At 41.7% G+C, this 27114-nt stretch overlaps 2 protein-coding genes and 1 long non-coding RNA gene across 22 annotated transcripts in view; 2 read left to right on the top strand and 1 right to left on the bottom strand.

Annotated features, from left to right (window-relative positions):
* Positions 1–451, top strand: part of pik3ap1 (phosphoinositide-3-kinase adaptor protein 1) — a 23083-nt gene extending 22632 nt beyond the window's left edge. For all 10 annotated transcript variants that reach the window (XM_088384342.1, XM_088384339.1, XM_088384335.1 and 7 more), the window contains one exon: positions 162–451. In XM_088384342.1, coding sequence (XP_088240468.1) covers positions 162–279 — 118 coding nt within the window. In that variant the 3' untranslated portion in view covers positions 280–451. The remainder of the gene's footprint in view (positions 1–161) is intronic.
* Positions 1–2366, bottom strand: part of LOC148393083 (uncharacterized) — a 4297-nt gene extending 1931 nt beyond the window's left edge. For both annotated transcript variants that reach the window (XR_015860202.1, XR_015860201.1), the window contains exon 1: positions 2285–2366. This is a non-coding gene — a long non-coding RNA (uncharacterized LOC148393083). The remainder of the gene's footprint in view (positions 1–2284) is intronic.
* sorbs1 (sorbin and SH3 domain containing 1) lies at positions 883–27114 on the top strand. 10 transcript variants are annotated; one of them, XM_088384321.1, is made up of 28 exons: positions 897–1114; positions 7349–7391; positions 7489–7575; positions 7806–7922; positions 8790–8881; positions 8958–9099; positions 9267–9296; positions 10156–10298; positions 10390–10450; positions 10560–10628; positions 11304–11339; positions 11441–11543; positions 12155–12269; positions 13426–13509; positions 16206–16255; positions 17620–17798; positions 19703–21076; positions 21587–21651; positions 21815–21985; positions 22107–22153; positions 22328–22442; positions 22515–22640; positions 22722–22916; positions 23038–23559; positions 23979–24074; positions 24456–24643; positions 24898–25004; positions 25135–27114. In XM_088384321.1, the coding sequence occupies exons 1-28, from the start codon at positions 983–985 to the stop codon at positions 25200–25202; spliced, it is 4557 nt and encodes a 1518-aa protein (XP_088240447.1). In that variant the 5' UTR covers positions 897–982; the 3' UTR covers positions 25203–27114. The 10 variants fall into 10 exon arrangements, with proteins under 10 accessions (XP_088240449.1, XP_088240447.1, XP_088240450.1 ...); XM_088384327.1 differs by having other exon boundaries at positions 922–1114; positions 24591–24643; XM_088384328.1 differs by having other exon boundaries at positions 1019–1114; positions 7349–7392; positions 7477–7575.

The raw sequence follows: 27114 nt of genomic DNA, 5'->3' as shown, positions 1-27114 counted from the left end.
AAAACAAAGTGATATGACATTGGATCCTCCAAAAATATAAAAGTGTTAGGACACAAGGCTCAAACGATACGACTCACCACCTCAACTGATTGTCGTAAAGAATTTTTTTTTTTATCTTGACTAAAACATCAAGCAAACGCACGTGCCATCTTGTCTTACAGCACGTCGGATAGCATGTTGCACGAGCGTTATGTCTCCTGCCTGACCCGGGTGTCTCCTCAAAGACCTCCTCAAAGACACAACAACTCTGCTCCTCCTCTTCCACGTCGATTGCGGTGATGGACTGTGGTCAATTTCTTTTGTTAAATCTGGATTCAGTTTGTGTGTGATGAAGAGTTTATCCAGTTAGAATTTCAGATATAAATTGCACATTAAATCAGCTTTGAGTTTCAGGACATTCAATTAAATAAAGTACAATACGTACGGTATGTAAACCCAAATAGCACATTAATATGCTTTTTGTGTGTTTATTGATGTAAATTTAATACTCCTAGAACTAATAATAAAAAAGCAATAGTAAAATAATAATAATAATATAATAAATAATAATAATAAAAACATTATGTAGGCAATACTTGACTTTGGTTTTTAATGGGCAAATTTCCAGTCATCCAACAACCGATGCAGATTGAAAGGGGACCAATCCTTTAACTGTATTTATTGACATACCCCCCATTTAAATAGAGTGAAGTAAAACAAACGACCAGATGAGGGCGCTCCAATGTCACTTTTCATACCTAAACCGGATTTTGAAAATATAGGCAATCAATCCGTATCCGTTTTGAGATCATCTCTTTTACTCCCAAATATTAAATCACGTATTCTCGTGACATTTATCTGACGTTTACCCGCTTCCGGACAACTGATTGGATCTTTCAAATTAAAACAGCAACTGTGCTGAATGCTTTTATTGTGAAGGGCTGGAGGTTCTACTGCAACTTGACGCAGCCGAGGCTTTGTTGCGTGCGATATATATATATATATGCATGAGTGTGTGTCCGCACGGCGCGCGCGTGTGTGTCGCGCGAAAAAGACACTGGCAGGCAGAAACCATTCAAGCACAGTGCAAACTGCACGAGACATCACAACACTGGATTATTGGCAGCAAATACAGGTAAGCACATTTTCATGACTACAATCATTCATAAGTGTTGAATTATTGTTATTTTTAATATTATATAAATTACCTAACCTCACTCTTTCAATGACACGTCCGACTTTATTGGATGCTGCTGCAGCAGCTATTTATTATTAAATGTCTATTCATCTTATTTGATCCAACAAAGCGTTTTTCTGTGTCTCAGTTTTCTTTATGGGACAGTCACTGCAGCAAAGGAGCAGCAGCCTTTAAGTGCTGCATGCCCAGCAGACCCATCCATGACTTTATTGCCCACCAATGACATTAATGGGATGATTTATCATTGCATTATGTTAGCTCACTTGTTAGATTAGACTTGTCTTTGGTCCCAGACTTTCATGGTGATCAGACTTTGAGCAAATAGGAATATGCAGTAACAGTGATTATTGGGCAGTCGTGTCAAATATGGCAGCACACCAGCCCAAAGTTGTGACATTTCTAACTCTGGCCTTTCTGCTCGGAGCATTTTTTTCCGAAGGCATGCTGGCATTCAAATGAAGGCTCAAAAATGTCCACTCATGTAAATGTGAGTGTCAAGATGTGCCCTGCGATTGGCCGGCGACCAGTCCAAGCCGCATTGTAGTCATAGTTTCTTTCGGAGGGCCATTATGACTGTCAACCCAAATAAATGTATGAGCACCTCATATTATTTACAGTAAAAGCTACAAAACAAACTGACAAATAACTCCTTTTCAAATCAGACGAGTAAAAACTGGTCAAATATATATAAAAAAATATATATATATTAAAAGTGAAGACAATTTGCAATTCTAGTAATGACCCGAATTTGTCTTCGCGGGCCGTATCTGGCCCCCGGGCCTTGAGTTTGACACCTGTGTCATATATGGTCAACACTGCCTTAAGTTGATGGTAGCTCACGTAATGTTAGAGCACAGTAGTATACCTTATATAATGTGAGCACTCCCTTCTCCTATTGACACAGAATGTTTAACTACATGCTCTAGCAGAACAAACAACAGCATGTGACATGACCAAATGTCACACGACACACGTGAGACGCACAAACATACTGAATGATCCCTGTGCACATTTTGTTACATTTCCTCACATCAAGTTCATATTCAAAATATTGGTCAAAAAAAATTGAAAGACAGATTAAACCACCCCCCAAAAATTCAAACTTGCCTCAGTCATCGTTCCCGCACTCTCGTTCAGTGTCGAGACTAGATTTTTGTTTTCAGTCCAAGTGATGTGCGTAACATGACGCTACACAAGCTTGATAAAATATTAACCTCAAACAAATAATTAATCAAATGGGTCAGATGAAAGCTGGACTTTTTTTGTGTGTTTGCCACATTCCCACTTTCACCGCATGTAAATATTGGGTTGCCCAAAATTTGGGACTGGGCAAGAGTTAGCTTCCACTACAAGTTACCTTCCAATACGTTTTGATTCTAATCTGGCAAGACTGTCCTGACACTGAGCGCAATCCATGTAGCAAGAGGATGACAAGCTGCTTAGCTTCCAAGTATTGACTTAGTGGTAACACAGCAGCGACAAACACACAGCCACTTGCTTTATAACATGACATGAGAGTGTTTACACAAAAAGGCCTGCTCAGTTTGCATGTTGCATAGCCGCTAGCTCAACCACCATCCGTCTTGTCATACCGAGAGCCGGAACTACAAGTTTGACACTGTCATATGAAATTAATTGAAGTCAAATGTGTCTACTACTGTGCTCTAGCTTTGTTTTTTTAATTTATTAATTTTTTCATTAATTTTTAATTTTTTAAATTTTTATTTATTTATTTTTATTTAATTTTTGTTTATTTTATTTATTTTTACTGTTACTGTTTGTGCAAAGTATCATGTGTTGTTGGTAACAGTCTGCATCTTGATTTTTTTTTCCTTTTAAGACTATATTGCTGTAAGAAAAACAAAGTATCTCAATACCTCTTGCTTTAACCCTTCACAGTTCTGAATATTAATGAAACATTTCAGGAGTCATTCTACAAAAAAAGCACTTTTACATCCCAAGGAAAGCCTAAAAAAATCAAAACTGTTTTGAAGCATAGTATGGATTTTGTGGCATTTCTTTGCTGTCTGTCCAATATTTCTTGCACCATATGCTAATTAGACCATTTGTAATCTCTCGTGAGAAACTGTAAATACACTGAGGAACCGGGGAACATTTATTACAATTTTCAAAATGCATGCAATGGAAAATTTGATATGATAAGCGTATTGACAGGATCTTTTGTAATCGGGCAGATGTTCCGTGCAATCACCAGGTTTTTGTTGTCGTTGCATGTTAATGTTACAACAGGTTACTTAGCAACCATGTCGCCTCCCCCCTTGCCCGCTTTCTCCTTTGGGTGAAGTGGAGAGTGAAGTGTGATGCTTTGGCTTTTCAGTCTGTCGTGGATGGACACATGAAAACAAAAGCATGCAAAATGCAATTTGTGCTTTGATGATGGAATTAGACAGCGGCATCCTCCTGTGCCACACCCCTTCCCACTTATCTGCTCTGCTCCATTACGTGACAGCAGCTGATGGAAAACTGTGTCACTGCAGCTGTTATTATATTTTAAAAAGAATGTGAGGTGACTCATCATCACACGAAGGACCATGATAAAGTGTGAGTGATAAATTGCAAATGTATAAGTCACGCTGTCCTCACTTACGGAAACTCAGCATCCTTTAATATTTAATTGTTGACTCAAATCTGACTTTAATTAATCACTCATGAGCTCCATTTTTAAATGTCATATTCTTGATCTCACCCTAGTTTAAAAAAAAAAAACACCCTTATTTTTTTATTTTTTTATTTTATTTTTATTATTTTTTTATGTTTTTTTTTTTTCTTGATCGCAAAGCAAAAGGAAAAGAACAACTGGTACTTACTGTGGTGCCATCATAAACAACAAGAAAAGTAAAAAGCCACTGAGTGAAGCCGCTGTGAAGTTTCAGCATGAATCAATAATGACTTTTGTTGTAGCTGAGATTTACCGTATCATTAGATGAAGTTCATAAAATGCTTGAAGTATGATTGAAATGGGAGATTTGTGAGAAAGCCAGGTTGATATTGATTGGGTTACATGTTATGTTTTCAAATAGACAACCCAGTGGAGTCCCACTTTGAGCCCATTTCACACGAGGATAACCTGATAGCGCTTAGAATTGCCGGATTATCACATTGCTGACTGTTTATATTCAAGTTTAGCCGCCATATCCTATGACTCAATTATCAAGTCGGCCTGTCGCACAAAGTTATATTCGGGAACACGCTCAGAGCTTCCATTCCGTGCATCAGTCAAAACATCCCGGAAATTAAGCCACATAGAATTTGAAGACAGCTGAGCTTGTTATCTAGTGATGGCATCAAACAACGTTTCGTGCATTGCTTCACTATCCCCAACTAAATTGCCCTCGTCGGTAAAAGAATGTGCTTTTAAACAATCTGAAATGTTACTTTTGCACTTCTATATATTATATTTACAACCACCAATCACCAGGCCCGCCCTTAATGACCCACACTCATTGATTAGATATTACAATACTTATAATATATTTTTTATATATTTTTTTTTTTTGTATTTTTTTTCCCCTTATCAGATTGCCTAATTTATCATATTACACTGTTTTTCGATTGTGTACAGACCAAATATCTTGAGGGAACCCACTCAAACAACTATGAAATAAACAGGATGTCATTTTTTTTATATAATGTCATCGGGCTCTGGGTGCATGATCCATGCTGTCATTCTTCGAGTATAGCCTGGAGGGCTTGCTGGGAAGAAGTCGTGCCCTGGTTCCTGTCATCTTACTGACATTCTTCTCGTCCTGTCTCTTAAAGTCTAGCAGACCTTTTAAAAGCTTGGCTTTGGAAACGATGTTTGTAGCAGTTTTTTTTCCAAACAGGCCAAATGCTGTTGTCCTCCAAACCTTAGCATCTACCAATGTGGTATTTTCTTACCCTAAAATCTGGTCATCATCAGAACGACTTTTCAAAATACCCCCTGAAATGTAAAAGATGAATTTATTTAAGCTGTTGCTTCTCTGTGTTATATTAATTAAGGAGGTTTGAAAGAATTCGTTGAAGTGGTGTCCATCCAGATGCACTTTAAGCTCCTTCCATTATCAGCATGAATATGTAATCCTTCGCCGAGGCCTATAATGACACGTTACATACATTTCCTTTTATGCCGCAGTTGTTTGAAATGAACTTCAAATAGCTTGGTGGAGGAATGTGTAGAATCCCGGCTGCTTTCCAGGATGGAAGCTGTTTATGGAAGAGAGCTGGCAGAAGGGGGGGGCTCTCAATTAGGAGGATAAGCTGCTGCTCTGCCGCAGCCTTTTCAAGCCATGTTTGGAGCTGTTTGGTGATATCCGCACTCACTGCTGGATAACTTCTCACCTATCTGCCATTCGTTGACAAAACAGAAGTCAAAGGGTGTTACATAACATCCCTCTATTGAATATTCAAGAAAGTGTCGTAAGGACATTTTTGTCTTAACCTAGTTTAGGGAAGAGCAACCTGAAAACCTCCTCATTAATTCATGGATACACTAATGAGCCGCAGATAATTGGGTTGGTTTTCTCTGAACATTATCACTTTATTCTACTTATGTCCAAGACTTGTGAGGATTTTTATTTTGTTTATTTATATGACATCATCAACATCTAAGAAATAGTATGGCACTCTGCGTTCAGCACAATGTTGGACAGTGCCATCTAGAGGACTGAAAAATACACCAACTGGTTCACGAAGCACATTTGAAGCTTCATTTTCCCCATTCCTAGTTTTTATTCAGTATGATGTTTTTGGTGGAGAATTTTTTTTTTATCTTGGAACACAATTAGTGTTTGGACTGAGAAAAAAAAATATTTTACCCATGAATATCTCTACTTGATGGTCCTCATGTAACTAAAGTCCCAGACTTCTCTGCCTATTAACAAACTATTTTTAACCTGAATGAAAATCCCTCTTCCCATTTGGCAACATACCTAGCATATATCAATTAACATACAAGCAATAGCAGACATAGAAGCAGTGCATCATGTTGACTGAGGTATGGAGGCTTGACTTTAGGAGCAAACCCTCCACGTGGGAGGGGCAGTCAGATTTGGTGTGCAGAGTGGGTGCCACATTCCCAGGTGGCATATGGTGACAGGTCCATCTGGACACACCTGCTATCAGAAACAAACAGACCCCCTACATAGTCAAGGTCAAGGTCAAAGCTGGGACGTCCCGCTCTGATCCCCTGAGATTAGCCAGACATCTCAGGAGGCTTCGGAAAGTCTTAACGCATGCGGGACCGTGAGCTGGACCTAGCATCCCTCAAAATCTTGCTCTTCAACGTGTAAGTAAAAATCGTCCCAAATGTTAACATTCTTATTTTATTAGGAATACCTCACTCATGATTTGTCTTGTCATGAATCTGTCAGCCATTCTACAGCCTCTGAACTATTTCTCCAGACAGAACAGATGAATCTCTTCTGAGGCAATCTCTTCCTAATAAGGCCAGGAGTCATTTTTGCTCCCATGTGTTTATACAGTAAAGCGAGATGTCTTCTCATCCTTTATCAGTCCTTAGGTTCATCTGAGGATATGTAAGCAGTAAGTGGTCAAAAGTGATGGACACTATTAATATTTAGTTTGACTTTAATTAGGCGCCAGTTCAACAAAAAATATGCAAGAAATTTTATGATAGTCGGAGGCAGTCTGCCAATTTAATGGTTACGATAAATACTCTGGAATTGCGTGCAATGCCCCCTCCCCAAACAACCACTGTGTCTGTGCCTTTTCTCGGAATTTCAAATGGGGAAGTCTCTTAAATCAGTGTGCTCAAAGGGAGGCCCGTTAGAGTGATGCACTGTTTTTACGCCGTTGCCCTTGGTGTTTCCGTCTGTCTTGCTTTTTTCAGTGTATTTCATTTGTGAATCTGATTATGAGTTTGATCTGCAAGCATTTTGTTTTGCTTTAGTTGTCACAGTCCTGCGTTAGAAAATACAAGGCACGCCTGGTTGAAAAGTGCAGCCGCAGCTAATATTAGAACCCCTAGTGGGAAAAGTGGTTTAGTGCGATGCAGCTGGGGCAGGGGAAGTTAAACGCATCACCCAGCAATAATCTAATTCTCTTTTGTGACATAACATTCTCCTTGAAGTGAGACAAAAGTTTTGCTTAAATATTTTTTTTTTGTTCTGAGAGCATTGATTTCGTTTTGTTGATATGTGCACACCTCAGGGCTCTCCACAAGAGGGCAGCGTGTCACCCAACGCAACTCCCAGTAAGTCTGCTTGAGGGTTTTTTTTCAGTTTTTTTTTTTTTTACTACAGAATACATGAAAGTGAGCTTCTGTCTCTGCGTGCATGCGTTTACTTGAGTCCCATCAGGTCCCAGGGCTGTGAGTACCGTCAAGATCACGCCTCTGTCAACCATGAAAGGATCCCCTGACCTGATTCCTGCTGCAGGTGATATTTCCCTACCTCCTCCTCCTCATTAATCTTTCAGCACTGACAAGTATGGGACACCTCATACTCCCGAATGAAAATCTAGAAGGATGTGGAATCATGCTCCACTTACTGCTCTGACTGAGTGATCTTAGCAATTAAGGATATTAATTAGATGCCCTGGTTGATGTTCTTTTTTGGTCTTTTGGAACGTGAGAAAGCAAAAACTTGTTCATGACGATTATTTTCAGGCCTGGACCCCAGCAGGGTGTGCAAAGGGAAAGGCGTGGTGACAATGAGGGCCACCCTGGTCCACTTAGATGACGAGGGTAGCGGAGATGCGAGGTCCAGCATCGTCGCAACACAGAGTAAGCCTCAGAAAACATTTGCAATCCAAACTTTCACTCATTACTTGAATTGGGGCTTCGCTTATTTGTTCTGAAGTAGCAAAGATATGATGTAACTTTACTTAGCTTTGGCAATTTTATTACATTGGGTAAATACGATATATATATTTTTTTGTTGATACTGTGATATGCATATTGCATGTGCCATTAATGTGATGACAAAATATTTTTTTGTGTACCCCTAGTAAGAAGTACACATATTTACTGTCAATTAAATGCAGTACAAGACAAATGAGGAATTTCTTGCTCACAAATTCAAAATCTACAATGACAATTTGAACGTCTAATTTAAGAGTTACTTCCCAACACGGCTTTTCGATGTTTGTTTAGTTCTCAAACTTACATAAGTAATCATGTTTTGAAGTACATCCGTTGTTGTTAGGCAACAAGAGGTCATGGCAAAGGGCAATGGCTCATATTTTCATTTGCTGTGTCAAAGAGCTCTTTTGTAGCAGCGTGCCCACATTGCACTTTGCTCGACTGTGGGCCTGTTTGTTGCGATGAACACATCGGGACAGCGTTGGAGGCCAGCCAAGTCTTTTGGAGCGATGCTTTAATTGTTGTAGAGTCTAACTATAAAGGCCACGACAACAATGAGGCTTTGCAGCTCACTGAATAGCCACTTTGTTTTGGTGACAAAAATCAGAGGTTGTGGTTTTTTTTTTTTACGCCGTCCTTTTTCCGGGCGATATCAACATATGTAACCGAAACGAAAACATTCTCATGTTTGAACTCATTCACTGCCAACCCAGTTAATATCTTTTGACGTCTATAACTGTCAATGGCACTGAATGTTGGTAAATAAACAGATTTCGGGATTTTTTGCAGATGTCTGCGCAAGCCAGATGAATGGAGGCTTGGCTGAGGGAGGCGGGAACGTCACAAATGATTTCCCGCTTTCCCACAACAGTCACCGCCAGGTAGGTTTAAGCTCCTGATTTGATCGAGCCTATTATCCATACATAATTTTTTTTTTTTTATTTGTGTCACGTTTAGGCCACTTCATCAGAAAGCATCAAAGAAAATCAAGCTCCAGCCACATGTGACACCAACAATTGTTTCCCATCAGCCCCCAGCTCCATCTATCCATGCACTAGCACAGTTAATCCCACAATAGTTTTGCTGCAACACAACAGAGGTGAGTCACGGCAGCATTTTCAATGTTGGAAACACGTAAAGTCCGTCACTTCTGTACGTCTTTTAACTTTGACAGTCCGCTTGCTTTGTCATCTTCTGTGCTTCCACTTTGTTGTTCTAATGTCACGTCATCACGCTAAGCTTGTCCTTGTCGTTCTCCCACAACAGAGCAGAAAAAGCATCAATCTCATTTAGAAGGTATGCTCGGGATTCTAAGGTTGCTCTACTTTTTTTCTTCTTTTGATTATTTTTTAATTGTCGTAATTTTTTAACAATGCAATATTTAATGACTACGAAATTGTACTGGACCATTACAACAACAAAATCACAGGCGTGGTAATTCATCATGTAATAAATTATTTTATTTGGAGTATTAACATAAATGGGTTGAAACAAATACAATTAAATGCTTTTTTTTTTTTATTGACCCTTAACAACCTATTAAAATGAGATGTTCTGATTGATTTCATTCATATTATTCACATATATTGTTTATGTTTTATATTATTTTGGGAGAAAAAAAATTAAAGAAAAAATGTTTTTTTTTTTTTCCTTAATGATAAATTTGGAAAACAGTAGGCTGGAAAGTACTAGAGAGTGAAAAGCTAACCATGAGATATTGGGGGAAACAAAAGCGAATCACAACATTTGAAAATGTTTCACATTACCCAAACTTGCCTCGTTCGTGAACGTCTGTCCACTTTTTCTCTGTCTGTCTCTCTGTCGCCGTCTCCCATTAATCAGGCATGCATATTTTATTTCAAATGGAAAAAATGTAACCCTGAATAGTTTTTTGATTTGAAGGTACACCTGAATGCAAAACATGCACTTGAAAAAATAATAATCACAGAAAAATATACTGACGTGGTTGATGTCTGCTGTGTTCCAAAAATATTACACTAAGAAGTACTTCTAATATTTTGGTGGACAGCCAGCACTGAAACACCACAACGGCAATAATATAAATTTTAATAGTAATAAGTTTTTATGTGGAGCTCAATGTGTAAATTGAATGACTTTCCTTGTCTTGCAATTATTGTGTTGTCATGAATTACAGAGCCCACCCCAGAAAGAGACAAAAGCCCTGATCCTGGGAGAGGCTCGCTCAATTCAGTTGCAGACATGGACGGCAAAAGGCTGCGACTGTCGCAACACTCCCCCGTCCTCAGTCCGCTCAACAGGCCCATTGTGCCAGCTCGGGTGAGTCATATTAAGATGTGGGAAAGTCAATTGAAAGTTTGGATCAATGCTTCACTTTCTCTATCTGCTGGAAATGCATCTACTTCATCAGAACACGGAAAAGTCCAAAGACTGGTACAAGACGATGTTCAAGCAGATTCACAGAATACCTGGTAAGTAAGAAACTATTTCAACTCTATAAATTTCCCTGCTCGTTGTGCGTTTGTGCGCCTTTGTGTGTTAATGCCACACTGCGATGTGTCTCTCCATCACTTCACCCAGAGGCTATTGAGGAAAATCCTTACCGCCCCACCTACATGTTTCCTGAAAACTATGACATGAAATCAAAAGGTATCTTTTGATACAACTCTATTTTCATTGGCTTTACTAATCTTACTTACCCGATTTAGCTTTTGCAGTTGAGTCTATAATATAACACCCAACTGTGAAAGATATGAATAATGGCTCTCTTGACTAACTGAGATTGAAATTTTATAAATCTAAACTTTTTTTCTTGTCTTAAGATGCAGTTTAATTATTAGTAAAGCAGAAATACTCACCTGATCTAACCTTCTAGTTTGCAATGGGGGTTTCTAAAATATTATTTCTAATATTAGCATTTCATTTTGAGTGTTCCTTGAGCGTGTAGTGCACTGTTATCCCCGCTAGATGGCGAAACAGGGCAACAACACATTGCTTTCTAAAAGCTGGACACCAGCCAGTTCTATTAGTATTAATATTGATATTTATTTATAAGGTCTCCTTGTGTGGAAGTTTTTGCCCACTGTGCTACTCTTGCTGTGTTGATTGATGCTTGGATCCCGTTTTAGCTCAGTAATGCATCTGTAAAGTGCTTTGCATTGACACTCTTTGATTGTATTCGCTGAAACTGATACTTTATAGAATGCAGAAGGCGGGAAGAGCAATGTTTTAGTGCCTTCTTTGGATTTTTAAAAAGATGAGTCATAAATACAGCACACCTATATTAATAAATACCTTTTGATGTGTTCTATTCTTGCTCAATAGAAAATGGTCCAAACCCATTTGGCTACTTGGAAGATGGTGAGTTTGGAAATTAATTTATGTACTAACCTGACTGACTTAATAGAGTATGCAGTGTTTTGCTACTTTACATTGTCTTTTTTTTTCTTCTTCTTTTTTAGTGAAGGGTGTGCCACGATCTCAAAGTGATGCAGATGTTGGTTCAAGAGCCAGGTCAATGCCAGTCCCGACGCGGTCCTCATCACTCAAGCCATCTGCCAAGAGGTTAGTGACCTCCATCTGCAACATGCATCATCATCGTCAGGATGTCCTCTTTGAGAATAACATTTTAAAAATAATTCCACAGTATGCTCCTTTGGGCATTTTTTATACTCAAAGACCTTATTGCTATTTTAGAGCACCTTTCTCTCCGCGTTAACCCAGACGGCATTATTTTCGGTGCCATTGGATTGTGCAGGTGTACCTAATGAATTGTCTTGTTGACAGTCAGCTCGTTATATGAAACAACAGGCTTGCTTGCTCTCCAAGTTTGTCCGTCAGCACACACACACACACTTAGAAGTTGGCAAAGGAGGATGTGCTTGTTGAGAGATGAGTGATACAGAAGAACAGGTGACGGAGGATTAGAAGATTGGAAGCATTAACTACCAGAGCTGTGGATGACCTTTCCTCCTTGGTCACGAAGAAGTCAATGCCTGAATACATGCTATAAAACACGAGGTGTGCCAGTAGGAATGAAAATGATTTTTTTTCTGTTGTGGAATGCAACGGAGGATATTTCAACCCAAAAAAACATCTTTACCATATTGGTTGCTATGGTGACTGAGGATTGTCTCCCTCCCAACCCGCCCTGACTCTCATTTACCTCCCCGCAGAAATGAGTGGGAGCCCCCGGATAAAAAGGTAGACACCAGGAAGTACCGCGCCGAGCCCAAGAGCATCTTTGAGTATGAGCCGGGGAAATCGTCGGTGCTGAAGCTGGAGAGAACGGTATGGAAGCCGCCTGCCTTGCTCGCTCCATCGCTCTCTGTCTCTCTTGCTCTTTCGCTGCATGTTGTGTGAGCGGCATCCCACTTTTACATCCATCCATCCATCCCCCACCACTGCATCTAAGCTCCCGGGTGGCAGCTTCAGCACCAAAGGCAACATCGCCTTGCGGGACACATTCCCAAAAGGGTCTTTAACAGATGGGGAGGGGTATCGCTTGTCGTTTCGTTTTCAATTTAAGGTTATTGAAGCCAATCGGAGCGCAGCTCACGGTTGCTATATGTCAATTCTAAGGAATTGAAATGCTAACCTCAAGACACGATGATGACCCGAATGTCAAATGTCCTTGAGTGCTTGTCCTTCTCCTTACATGGAGATTTGCTGCTAAGTCCTTGATTGATAGTCTCGGTAATGTATCATAATAATATCCAGTCAAATATTTTCACTCCTGGTTTAATACCAGCTGAGCTCACACAAGATGCGAAGACTCAAATTGATGATGTCATTTGTGTTTATCTGAACGTCTTGCTTGCGTCCAGTTGTTTCATTTATGTTTTAGTCAGCAGTTTTTTTCATTCTGTAGGGTTCAAAGCTTTTTTTTGTTATGGAATATTATGTTACAGATCATAATTGTCTTGGTTTGCATGCTTATTCATCCTTTTTGTGTATCTGTTCATTAGAGTAGTGTAAACAGCAGCATTCTGTTTTTTTTTTAAAAGATAGTTTTGGAAAAAAAAGGATAGGTTCACTCACTGTGGGAAATTGTAGCTCAATCCTCCTTTATATAAAGTCCAATTATGACGTGTATATTTGTTAAAACTCTGGATCATTTATCCAGGGGGGTTAAAGGTCACTCTGACCAAACTGACTGAATTCCAGTCGATGATTGCTAACATTTATTCTCACTCTCAGCCTTTTCTACATTTCTTAAATAAATGCTGGTATTTGCCACACCAGTATTTTTTCCAAATCTATTTACCCCCATAATTGGGCTTTTTTTTTTTTTTTAATCAAACGTGAACCTATCCCTTCACTCTTGGCGAAATCACGAGATAAAATATCTGATGGCTCATTAGCTTGGTGTGTGATTCCATGCTGTCTGAAATGTCTTCTCTTTGTCTTTCTCCTCCTCCTCCTCTTGTTGCCATGCCCCCTATAGACTCAGGATGTATGTCCGGAAGATGTAGATTTAGAGAATGAGCCGTGGTATAAATTCTTTTCAGAGATGGAGTTTGACAAAGCGGTAAGTTGTTGCTGTCTTTAAAATTGTCAGTGTATCCTATTTACTTGACTTGCATGTGATAACATCCATGTTTAGATCATTTCAAAAGAAATGTTTTTTAAAGAACACAATAATATTTTATTACTTCTTCCACATTATGAACTCCAAGTCACTCCACACAACATATAGCAAGGATAAACCCAGGAACTCCGATAACAATTCCTGCCCGCCTTCTCGCTGGTATATTTACCAAGCTTGTAAAACGGATGAACGTCAGGACATCCGTGCCTCGGGTGCTTGGCACCGAACAAATGCAGTGGGCCAGTCATGAGCAGATGTTCTCCTCGTTGTCGGGTCACACCGCACTGGGTCGTATGAGGTGGCACCGCTGACTTCGGCATGAGCTCATGTGCTCGGAAGGACACAACCTGCTGTTCCTGTTTACAACAGATCCAAGTTAGCGGAAATGCGGAGAAGGTTTAGCGCGTCTGAGGCGTCTGACTCTCTGCCTGGATGGTTGCCCGATAAGCTGGGCCTGATGACTGACTCCTGTTTAATGTCAAAGTCACTTCAAAAGCGACACCTGGTATGAGAAGCGTTTGACATTTAAGACTTAGCCAGACATACTGACTCAGTGGACTTTGACTGACATATTGGTACTCATGCATTATTACTGGAAGGCAGACGTGACTCGGGGTAGAAACTTCTGTGCTTGAGGAGTTAAGAGAAGCCCTTGTTGGCTCTTGGAGTGCTCTGGAGAAGCACTTCTAATTAAAAAAGTATTACCTAACATGTACTTCTTGAAAGAACAAAATCCTGGTTGGCCATGTTGTTTCCACACAAGGAGACATTTTTTGTAAACCCTAAAACTGGTTTACTTTTTTTTTTAGTTTAATTTAATTTTATTTATTTATTTATTAATATTTATTTAATATTTGGGTTTTTTTGTTTTATTTTTTATTTGAATTAACATTTTCTCTTAATGAATTGAATTAATTGAATTGAATTAATAGAGGCTTGTCAGGGTATGACTGACAGCTGTATACGATGGCTCGAGTTGTCCTCGTGGATTCTGGAGCAGTTTTTAAAAGCGCAGCGGTAGTTCCGGTCAAATGGAGATACGTGAGCAGGAGCTGGAATTCTTCACATAGCTTTGCTCAGGACAAGTATTTTTGCTTGGCTATAAGCACCAGAGTGACTCCATCTGTTGAGCATATGCTGATGAGGGTGCTGTTGCCACACTGTCTCATCGCTCAGTATCATGCAGCCCACCTCACCACCTGACATCCTCTAAAGGAGGCAACATTGTAAGCCCACCGGCTCTTTGTGCTTTCATATTTAACCTCTGTTATACACTTAACCTTTACCATTAAGCATTTAGCGGAGATGCGATAAGTGGCGCAATGGCTGTAGCAGAGCTCTCACACCGGGGGAGCTGTTGGTTCCGAGAGAACATGTAGAGAAGGTGCTGGAAAGAATGGGATTCATGTTACCATGACCTACCCATGATGACTATTTGGAATAAATCATCGTAGCCTAGCCTAGGGACACCTGTTAGGAAAAATACAATTCTGCAGGAACAAGAACTTTGTTGTTTTTTGGATATGCAGCGTTTTGTGTCGTTTTGAAGATAAGCAAATATTTCGGTGTAATGTTATGTTTCTCAGTGATGATTGATGATGGTGTCTAAGGAAATTGAATTCATCTTTGGTGGAAATTACCGAGGTGCAAGGAAGCGCATGAGATTATTCAATGACATTCCCTCCAAGTTAACATGGAACATTTGGCTTTATAAATAGATCAGAACATAGACCTGCCAGCCTTATGTCCTGTTCTTATAAAGACAGGCATTTATTCTGATGGGTTATTAATGATCATTCTGCCCTAGCAACTAAGGAGAAAGGCATGTTGTGGCAAATGGGGTGTTGAGAAAGCTCCTTGTCTGGCCAACGCTTAGAGAAGCGCCGTGGTGGGGAAGTGGATGTGGCATTAGCAGCAGGGCCGCCGCTATGACTGGGATTGTGCAATCGTATTTGCAAACAACACTTGTGCTCATATTCCTAGTGCCCGTGTCACGTCTGTTATTTTTACCTGCTGTGACGTCTCAGAGGAGGAGAGCAGTAGAAACAGTGACCTAAAATTAGTCCTGCTACTCTTGGAGAAATGTACTTTTACTGCCTTATTATTTTATTGATCTGTTCCTCAATTGTATTTTCCTGAATTCTTGCTTTTGGATACTTGAGTGTGTCACGGAGTATCAAATAAGTGTAACTCGGCCTGGTTGGACCACCAGCTGGTTAATTGTCCTCCGGTCTGCTCCACTGGTAATGAGAGTGACTCAATAGCAGACAAAAGAGAACGGCTTCACCGAGAGACAGCAGCCCATTGGCTAACCCCCCCTCCTCTCCCTGCATGGGCGCCCCCTGACTGATGCGAACCCATCCGCCCACTTGCACACCCCTCCCCTTCGTCCACTCTCCTCACTGCCGTTTTTTTCCCCCCGCTAACTTGCATGCAGGCCAAAACACACGCGTTCTCCGACTTCATGCCAAGCCCAGCTAAGGGTGCTTGCAGACTGAAAGCCACACCAGCGAGTGAACAACAGAGAAGAAAAGCGAGACGAGAATCTGGCCATTGCTTATGTGCCTGCCTCTGTTCTAGCTGGAGGAGACCATCCTGTGGATCTATCAATGACTTCTTTGTTTGGTTTGTTGCAGAGTGCCCCATCCTTCAGCCCCCTGGAAACAGCCTCCGACCTGAAGAACTAGTGAGTTCCTGCTTCTCGATCTCATACAAATACTCCTTCCACCATGCTAATTATTATTCTGGCATGTTGCGGGGAGAAATGTCACTGTGAGATGGCGCTCCCCCTCCTGCTTCCTGAGGGGAACCTTTGAATCAGGCAGTAAGCTTGCAGAACACAGTGTTCTCTGTTTAGTTCTGCTGATTTTAGGTTAGGTAGATGTTGGACAGCGGTGGTTGTGTCCAGAGACATAGCTGCTATTTTGTGATTTAGGGAAGCTCAGCTTCTGCAGAACTTCAAAAATGTTATCTTCTTCTTTGAGGGTGTTAGGCAAAAACTATTCTTGATTATTTGAGGTATTAAAGCAAGGCCAATTCCGTTGTGTCATTGGCTTCTTCTCTGTTTGGAATAAAATTGAAAGCGTCCACTAGGAAATCAAGCTGTCTTCCCTCCCTTTTTTTTTTTTACTCGCAACAACTCCCGTCTGGTACTCATATTATGATGTCACGACCGCAAGTTTTTCCCTCATTCATAGTCTTGAATTAGAATTGTGACTAATTTGTTTATAATTTTGAAGGAGCTTTCTCATGGTTGGTTGCTTGGGTGTAAGTTGAAGATCACCAAACCTCCAAAGGAAACCTCAAGTCATAAAATAACTTGCTTCAAAAGCACATGCCCAGACTGTTTTCTCCTTTGAGGTCTGTTTGAAAGAAGATGTTTTTAGCACGTCACGTGAAGATGGTGTTTGATTTCAAAATGCCGAAAACATCTGTGTGTAATGACATTGATGAATGTAGTACCGGTCAGCAGTAAATTCTGAATTCATCCTGGCAGCATCCTCCCAAGAAGCTTCTCGAAAAATCTATCTTGGACCTCACATTGCTTCTGAACTTTAGCCACAGTGCTCCTTACTAAGCACCAAAATGATTTTATTGGCTCACTGCAGTTGGGAATTCACATGTTCTTCCAGCAAGCTATGAAAGAGCTTTTTGTCGAGCCGCGTAAAGAATCCACGCATGTTGCCAAGCTTGTAAAACTCGGAGTTAGTGGATGTCAAACCCAGTTTAACAATAGAGCATTTATTTTGTTTTTATCAGTAGAGGACAGGTTTCAAATGTTTGTTTGCTGTCAGTGATCCCTGAGGGCCCCATCAGGTTAACGTCTTGAAATAGAGCAGCGCCATGAGTGGCACGTGAGCAAAGAATGACCAAGCGCTCCCTCTAAATTTTACACCCAAGCTCCTCTCATTATCGTGAGTCTCCCAAAGCAGGAATTACCTCAAGACATCTTAAATAAGAACCATATGGAAGTCCAATTAGTCTGTTTCTGTTTATCTCCTCTGAATGAATTAACTCCTTTAATTTGCTGTCTTGCGTTCCACTGTCTAGCTCCTCAAGCAAGTCTGGACATGGTGAGGTTGAGAAGGATGGAGGATCCTCAGAAAATGAGCCCCTGGCTCCAGATTGTGACCGTCATGTTTACAAGACCGTTCTGGAAGGCGGCGACATTCCCTTGCAAGGTCTACGTGCCCTAAACAAGCGTCATGGAAGCTCGTCCTCCTCTAAAGGTATATACCAGCCAATAATATGTTTATGGATGTGCATGGACATCAGGGGTTAGACTACCAAAAAAAAAACATTGATGATAAACATGTGTTTCCGTTCCGCTGGAGTCGGCACATCTCGCAGGCTTCACAGCTTTAGCCAATCACCTCGCAGCATTCATCCCCCAGTCACTTTTGATTTATTACCAATGACATGGATAATAACATTGTTGGCTGGACATCTGCTTTGGAAAACATTTAAGGATAAAGTGAGGTCTACAGACGCTAACCCTTGGGGAGTTTTTCTTTTTTTGCGCCAGTCGCTAGGCAGGTTTCAGCGGGGCAGGATTTCAAAGTGTCCCATCGTCATAGAACAGGGTGGGGGGGGGGCGTGAGTGAGATAAACAAGAGCTGTGGTCTACTAAAGCAGGCAGTGTAGCGGGGGAGACAAACAGGAGGGACACAGAGGGTGGGCAGGCCGGAGGAGGAAGTCAGCTGTCAGTGTGAGGTCAGTGGCAGGAATGTCTGAGCACATGGCCGGAGAGTCAAAGACTGTGGGAGGCGACCACATGGAATGCAAGGAAGCGAGCGATTGCCGCATGATCCAGCACAGACGCATCACATCGATTTCTCATGACTGAGACATTTTGAATTTTGACCCTCGATAATTATTGCCACCAAAGTGGTAGGACCCATCAAAAACAAGATGGCAATTTTGGAAAATGAATAACTACTTCAAAAATGATTCCGTTCAAATGTATTGCACGTCAAAGTTATTTTAAGATGGTATCTAAATTAATTACACAATGTACAGTTTGGACATTTATCTCAGTTACTCATTTTATTATTATTATTATTACGTATAAATATATATTGACATATATAAATATTATATATATAATTATTATTATTAATATTTTGTATACCACTAGAGGGGCCTGCGTTAATTAGCAATACAGAAACGTAGACATGTAAACAAATATAAATGAGCTTTAATCCAAAGCCTGCATACATGTAGAAATTTTGCTTCGTTCTATTTATTTTAGTCCTTGAACAGAGAGTTTTTTGATGTTGGTATTTTTTACAGACTTATCAAATTTAATAGAGACATCTTTTGGAAAATACTGTTGAAAGAAAAATACAGCATATAAAGAGAGTCGTGTTCCAGCTTCCACACGGTCACTTTAGAGAGACTCGTGCTCGAAATGCATTTGCTACTCTAGTCAAATGACAAATGTTCAATATCTCGAGGCAGACGTTCAACCTTTACCATCACCAGGCTCGCACTTGAATAAATGGACTAAAGCGGCATGTCCACATGCTCAGGCAAGAAAGACTTTGAAAGAGGTTCGACTTCTCCATAAAAGCCATTTTTATTACAAAACCAGAATACTCGCCACATGTTTTGGTTTAAGATATCAAGTTGATGTGCAGCATATGAGAAGTGTGTCATTTCCTGCTTCTATATTCTCCACTATGGCTAGTTCAGAAAACTAGGATGAAATATTAAATACATATTCAAGGCACATATACATATAAATACACAGTATAGCTAAAAAAAAATACAAAAAAGTCAAGCGCACGAATTTTGAATGTTGTTTTGAATGTATTGATACTGCAGTCAGAGTTCATATTCCTCCGCGACCTCGACGTGACATAACATTTCACCGCATATTGCTATTAACACTTTGTTTCATTTTTTCTTTCAATTCTATTAGCATTTCACAGAGCGCAAATCTTCATCTGTGCCGTTTCTCTCGTCGTCCATCTTTAACTTGATGTGCACCGCATCAAGTCTGCCCTATGTAATTGAATCAATTGCTTTACTCTAGAAATGTGGCTAATTCTATTTGAGTGTGTTTGTGTGTGAACCTGTGACCATTGTAATCTAATATACTGTTTATTCTGTTGTCCTGCATGCTTGCCAGTGGATTATAAAGGTGGGAATGGCTGTATAGCTTCACCCTGCGCCTCTAAAAATAGTCGATCGGTTCTTCCCGGTAATGCAATAGCTAACCAATGTAAGACTAAGAAGCCTCTTTCTGCTGCCAAAGCCTGCATACCCCAAATCCTACCATCTAAATTCAAGCCCAAACTACTGCCGCCTGGTGGTGACATCCAGGAAAGCAACACGCCACCTGTGAAGCAACCAAAGGCGCACAGCTGTGAGGATCTGTACACACGTGATCGTCACAGGTCAGAGGTGAGGGAGGGGTGTCGATATTCGGATTCCTGCGCCGACGGCCTCAGGGAAGGTTCCCCTGCCATGAGGAGAAGCACGTCCGAGTTTTCTAGCCTGTACAGGATCATGCATCACATCCAGCGGCCCAGCTCGGTGGGCTGCAGCCCTCAAGGGAGCGTCCGCAGCTTAGCTTATCTCTTCGAAGGGGCAAAAGCTAACGGGGGCGACGAGTCGGAGGCCGTCGATGGGGGTAACGTTCCACGGGACGCCGTTTTGTCCAGGGTCAGTGAATTCGAAATGTACATTCAACAGTCCGGTCTGACACCCAGTCGTTCTTCTTCGTTGCCCACGTTGAATTCCAACTATGGTCGTAGCTCAGAACACGCTGCATCTCCCTACCTGACCTCCGCCGTGTCAGCTGAGAGTCTTTTGGCGGTGGGCGACTCTCAGGTAGATGCCTGCCCCCTTGTGGAGGGAGGTGGAAAGGACACGGAGGAGTCCTTGTCACCAGGCGATGGAACTGCGGAGAAGGCCGAGGATGGAGGTCAGGCTAGGGTCGAGTCGAGTACTTCCACTGATCCTGAGGTTGTACAGATCTTCGAGGAGAGCTCCACGGAGTCCCACTTTGCTCCTAGTGGAACCAAGAGTCCCTCCCTGCCGCCAATGTCTTTCCCATTGCACCACCACCATCACCTACATCATCTGAACCACTTCCCCCTCAAAGCCACCAAATGCAAAGGCTCCTGTCCGGCTTCCTACACCCGCTTCACGACTATTCTGAGGCACGAGAGGCAGCAAGCCACAGCTCAGCAAGAGAAACCACCAGAGAAGAAGACCATGCTGCCTGGGAATCTGTTGCTCATGGGCCCCGCCCCTTTCAGGTTACGGAAGAACCTGCGCTCCCAGCAACCTCGGAGGACGCTTTCAGCTACTAAAGTGATAACGGCCGCTCACAGCACATCTCCTGAAGTCAAACCTGTCATACCTCAGCGTCTGTCCTCTCTGGAGGTCCTGGAGAGGCTGAGTAACGGAGAGGGCGACAACTGTGAGCAGCTGAGTAATGGACAGGGCTTGGACGCCAACGGGAACCTTCTGCAGCCGCTGACAGCTCACCACAGAGGTGGCTATGTCCATTCCATTCCAACTGTCATCCTCCTCTCTTCTTCTGTGCTCACTCATTCAGCTCGGCTCTTCACCTTGTCTTCAACGCGCCCGCCGCCGTCGTCGTCCATCTTTATTCTGAGTGGTGACAGTGAAGCCTCCATGTCATTTTGCGTGTGGTGTTTGATGCGCCTCCATTCAAATGTGGATCACTACGGTTCCATCGTCGCACAAGTAGGAGGTTCAGGGTGGATTTTTTTGTTTCCTGAATCTCTTCATTTTCCTCAGGAACACATTTGATCATTCTGTGTTCATTCCGTTCGTGCATGCTGATTGAAGTTTGGCATGTGTTGGTTTTGCGTGAGAGGGATTACGTTGGTTTCAAGTATACGTGAATCATCTTCTGCTTATCTTTTTGTTTGACTCATTGGAATCAGAGATTTGACTGCAATATCATCTTGCATTGTGTTTGTCTCTGAGAGTTAAATTTCTCACCGTGTCAATCCCCGTTTTTTTTTTTTTTTGTCAGACTCATCCCCGGCGCACGGAGAGAGCCAGGATGAAGTTCTGAGGAGGCGTCATGGCGACAAAGAGGTGATTTTTTTCATTTTATTTGTGACCTTTAGGCTTAATGATTACTAAAAGGGTTGATGACGTACTGGAAAGTAGAACAAGGAGGCATGTGTTGACCAAATCCATGACTGTCAGAGTTTGCCTTATCTAGACGGAAAAACAGAGCAATCTGTTTCCTCGACAGAAAATGTTAGAGGAGCAGCGGCGGCTCAAGCGGGAACAGGAAGAGGCTGACATAGCATCAAGACGTCACACTGGCATCGTGCCAACACATCACCAGTTCATTACCAACGAACGCTTTGGAGATCTGCTCAACATCACGGATAACACGGAGAAACGGAAATCTGGCATTGAGGTACAATTTTTTTTTTTGCATTGAGGGCCATTTTTATTGCAAGTGAATTTAAAGGGCTGGCAAAAAACATGCTGTAAAATATTGACAAATTATAATTTAATGTCTTTTTGTGTCTACACAGAGAACGCCAGCCATGGCACGCTTTGACTTCAGAGCGGAAACTCTAAAGTAAGTGCACCTAATCAGAAAAGCTAAAAAATCACAGTCCAGTATTTTTGCAGTCCAGTACATCAGAATCTGCAGCCTAATATAGGACTCAATATTCTAACAAAACATTTTGAGTGGAATATTGTAACAAGATGCTGTCTGAAATAATCCTAATGCATCCATTTGGTGTTTTAGGGAATTGCCATTTCAGAAGGGAGACATTGTGTACATCATTAGACAAGTGGATCAGAACTGGTATGAAGGGGAGCATCATGGAAGAGTTGGCATTTTCCCTCGAAGCTACGTCGAGGTACAACTGCCGTTGTTCTAATTGAAATAATTATGTATTTATTTATTATGATTATTTTTCTGAATTTCACAGCTCCTGCCCCCCACAGAGAAAGCACAGCCTAAGAAAAGTGTCCCAGTGCAGGTGCTGGAATACGGCGATGCTATTGCCCGCTTTAACTTCGCAGGAGACACGGTGGTGGAGATGTCGTTCAGAAAGGTAAGGAAAGTAAACACGGTGGAAGCGCCTCTATACATGCATTTCCATTGAGTATGCATGACCTTTCAAAAATGCGTACAGGGAGAAAGGATCACGCTGATACGTCGAGTGGACGAGAATTGGTACGAAGGCAAAATTTCGGGCACGAACCGCCAAGGCATCTTCCCCGTCACCTACGTGGAAGTGCACAAACGGCCACGTGTCAAAAATGGCTTGGATTACCCCGACCCGCCGCTCTCCTCCTCGCCGCAGCGTAGCAATAATGCCTCCCCTCAGGTAAGGACCTCACATAGCAAATTTAACCTCACCCAACTTTTTATTTTCATTCTCCCGTCTTGTCAATTCCTCATTCTTTTTTTCATTTTCTTCCTTTCACACCCGCCTCTTCTATAAAAAGTTGTATCGTAATCGCCTGACCACATCGCCCCTGCCGCTCCCTCGCTCCCCCTGCCGCTCCGTGTCCCCCGAGGTCCACGCCATCTCCTCCGAGTGGATCTCTCTGACCGTGGGAGGCGGAAGCCCGCCCGCCGCCCCGACCCCACCCTTGCCGCCTCTTCCCACCGTGTCTTACCGCTGCGGCGAGTACTTGCCCCCTCCTTTCTCCGCCAGCCCTGTGCCGCCCATCAGCGGCAGCCCGTACTGCGTCTCTCCCATGACCTCGCCGTCAGCATCCCCTCTGCCCCCGCCGTACCCACCCAGGCCTACTTCGGCCACTCCGTTCCTCACTTTTACTCCTCCTCAAGGGGAAGGCTTCCTACTCTCCCCGACCTCACCTCTCCTATCACGTAGCATCAGCCCCTGTGGCGGTCCAGTGTTGGAAGGCTGGCTTAGGGCGGAGGGGGAAGTTGCAGATGGCAACGGGGGCAGTAGCTGCACCGCCGCCCCTCCTCCTGGGAACAGACAAAATAGCCCCGCAGAGGTACCTTCTGCATGGTGTGCCGTGATGTAGTTCAGGCTCACTCTGGGATCTTCTGACCTCTCGACTTTTGCTGATGTGGTGCAGCTAATATTTTGGTGTGGCTAACAAGAGTGTTTTTGCTTATCGGCTTCGAATAGAAATCCCATGACAGTTGTGCATGTTGTGTACGACTAACGGTAATGGAGATGGCTGCTTGTGTTTCTTGGTTTTGGAGTTTGCAAAATAGTCTCAGTGTGATCGTTTGGTGAAGAAAATAATAAAAAATAAATTAATCTCAAATTTGCCAGCTCTATGTCAATAAAATCAGCACTCCCTGAAATATGTAAATAGATTTAAAAGGCTTTAAAAAGAAGCTCTTCCTGGGAGTAAGCTTTTATTTTGAAAATTCCCCACTATTGAGATGTCCTTTGTTTTTTCAGCTTGCGCGGAATGACATTGATCCTCATGGACGAAACTCCAGGAGTCCTGTCACGCTGTTTGATATCCACGATAACAACAATGTGAACTCATTTGCGGTAAGTCTCTTTCACTTGTTTTCTTATTTCATTTCATTTTTTAGGACAGTAAAATTGGAACCCATTTATCTTAATTCACCCAGCTCATCCTTATGAATGCTCATGTGACATCAAAATGCAAGAGCTGCAGCTATATTTATTTATTTTTTAATACTGCATGCAAATCCATGAACTAATATTTCATTTTTTCCTGTATACAAACTCATACTGGTGTCTTGCCTTTTCCATGCTTCCCTTCCTGGTCTCCACCATCATCTGCTCCTTTATCGGATCACTTCCTTTTCCTCCTTTCTACTAAACTGGGCCCATCACTCTGTTAACACCTTCCTTTCCTTTTTCAACCTAAACCTCTGCTGGGACTCACCTCGCTTCTCCTATTAGGAGGCAGTGTGTAATGAGATCTTGAATATAGCTGAGAGCTCAGTGAGGTATTGCGGCACGTTGTCGCACCAGCCGCTCAACGCTCTTCATAGACTGCAATCGCACCCCAGTAAACAATCTCTCATCATTTCCCAGCAACCCCTGTCCCACAGCAGCAGTCCAGAACCCAGCCGTCTCAATTGCGGAGTGTAAGTCGGACCTTCCAGCTTCCTTACATATTGACAGAATTATTACAGAATCATTATTCCATTGATTATTCTGTCGATTAATCGAATAATCTGATAAACGATTTCTCGATATAATATTAGAATAGTTGTCGAATAATTTCATCATCAATTACTTGTCGATTCGTTATTATCAATTTTAACAACTTTGACTTCATCTTCTTAACCGGTCTTAGATGTTCGTACTGTTTACCGGCGTTTCCTCTTCTCCGCTCCAGTTTCCAAGCTCTGTACCGTTACGCGCCGCAGAACGAAGACGAGCTCGAGCTGCAGGAAGGAGATCTCGTCAGCGTCATGGAGAAGTGCGATGACGGCTGGTTTGTTGGTATGTACCGCAGGCCTCACATTCCTGACAAATGGAGTCACTGAGTGTGACCATATAGGGATTCTCTTGAATGAGCTCGGAAAGCCGAGTAAAAAGCACAGATTTGATTCCTGCTTCTGTTTCTTTCAAGGTACCTCAAAGAGAACAAATCAGTTTGGAACTTTCCCCGGGAATTACGTGAAGGAGGTGAAACTGTAACGTGATGACTCTCCACTGTAATACAAGCTTCGGACATCAAACATGGAAGGGGGTGGTTAGAGAAGTCATTCAGTCAAAATCATTTGTAAAATTGACCACTGAAGGTCTCCATGTCCAAACTACAGCATGTTGAATTCATATGTATTTTTACACACGTTCCACATGAGTATATTCTTTGTGACGATCTACCACAAAGTATTTTTCAATCCTATAGATCAGGGGTGTCAAACTCATTTTTGTCTCGGGTCTCATAGTTTCCTTCGGCCGGCCAATATGACGAAACGTCTTATACAGAGTATAGACTACACAACAAATGAATAACTAGTTTTGAAATCAGAGACTAGTACAAATTGTTGAAATATTTTAAAAAGATAGCTAGCGATATCTCTATTTTTTGAAAACAATTTGTAATCGATGCACAATCCGTCTTCGCGGGCCACATAAAATGATGTGGCGGGCCCCCGGGCCTTGGGTTTGACACCAATTCGCTACAAGCTTCCAATCTGTTCACGACATTAACACGACATGTGTTTCTGTAGCACTTCAGTCTTGAGTCCAGCAGCACACTAGATTATGAATGAACCAAATTTAGGATTTTTCTTTTTCTACTTTTTTGTGTTATTTACCTTTTTTCGGTCGAAAAGGAAACTAACCGCAGGATAAAGCTTTTGAAGCCGACCGACAATGTGTGTCTGAACAAGTCCAAATCAGATCTGCGCTGTCATCCTAAAACCGATTTATTGACTGTGATTTGATACTTCCCTTAGAAACCGCAATCCGAACATGTAAGGACGGTGCCCGATCCCTTCGCAAACACCGGGATATCCTCAACAAGCTGTATATTAATACTTACAGCCATTCTTAGTGCTTGTTTCCGATGTATATAGGGCAGTTGAAAAAATATTTATACCGTATGGATGTTTAGGAGTCAATATCTAATCAAGGATTGCCAGACTATCAGTAACCCTTCAGTATTATAGAGAATGGAAGCATCACAGCGTATTTGCTCTATTTTGTGCAGTGATGAGTGTCACACAATATGGTTTGATTGCATATTTAACAGCACCCTGTAGCAATCTGCACTTTGTCCTCATTGATGTGTGCTTCTTGAGGCAAAATAAAAAAAATCAAGTGTTTCTTCCTGACCGTCATCACAACGACTACAATATAATGTATTACGAGTGTGCCTGTTTTAGTACTTACTTACTTTTGTCACCTCACAAAAGCATGTTTTATTCTGTGCTGCTGGCCAAACTGTTTTTTTTTTACGTCATTTCAGCTCCTCGTATTTTATTTGTTTACTTGTCAGACAGCTTACTCGCAGCTCTCTTTTTAACACACAATAAATTGCTTGTGTCATGGCGTGCGCCCTAGCACATGTATGAATGTACGATATTTGAATGTGATGCAGCGTATGCAAATAATGTTGAAAGGTCATCTGGGGTTAACACAACATAAGAAGGATTGTAAATATGTAAAATAAGAAATAGGTTGCATATGACGAGAGCATCGGATGGAGCTTTCAGTCACATGCAGCGTTTTATCTATCTGAAGGATTTTGCCACATTACTGAGCACAGGAAGTTTGATGCATATGAACATTACGCTGCCATTTGTGAGCTCATTATGCCTTACGTTTGATGCAAAATTGTGCCTCATTGTCATTTATGAGTGTCTGAAATACGTCATTTCTGTTCAAAAGCTTTCCACATGTAGTTTTAGTCTGCAGTGGGATCTCGGAGATCTTGTTAATTACTGTGCAAGTATCAAAAGTGTGACATAGTGATTTCACTGATTATGTTAACGGTTGAATTTGTTTGCGACACTCAACCTGCAACAAGTTTGGTTTGTTTGCTTCAATTTGCAGTGTTGTTACATTGACCATAATAAAATAAAAATGCTTTACACTGCTA

The sequence above is a fragment of the Syngnathus floridae genome, chromosome 9 (genome assembly GCF_059516105.1).
Source record: "Syngnathus floridae isolate MCC-2025c chromosome 9, RoL_Sflo_1.0, whole genome shotgun sequence".
NCBI classification, from domain to species: Eukaryota; Metazoa; Chordata; class Actinopteri; order Syngnathiformes; family Syngnathidae; genus Syngnathus; species Syngnathus floridae.
Note: the sequence above shows the minus strand (reverse complement) of the source record. Positions and strands in the feature narration are given on the sequence as shown.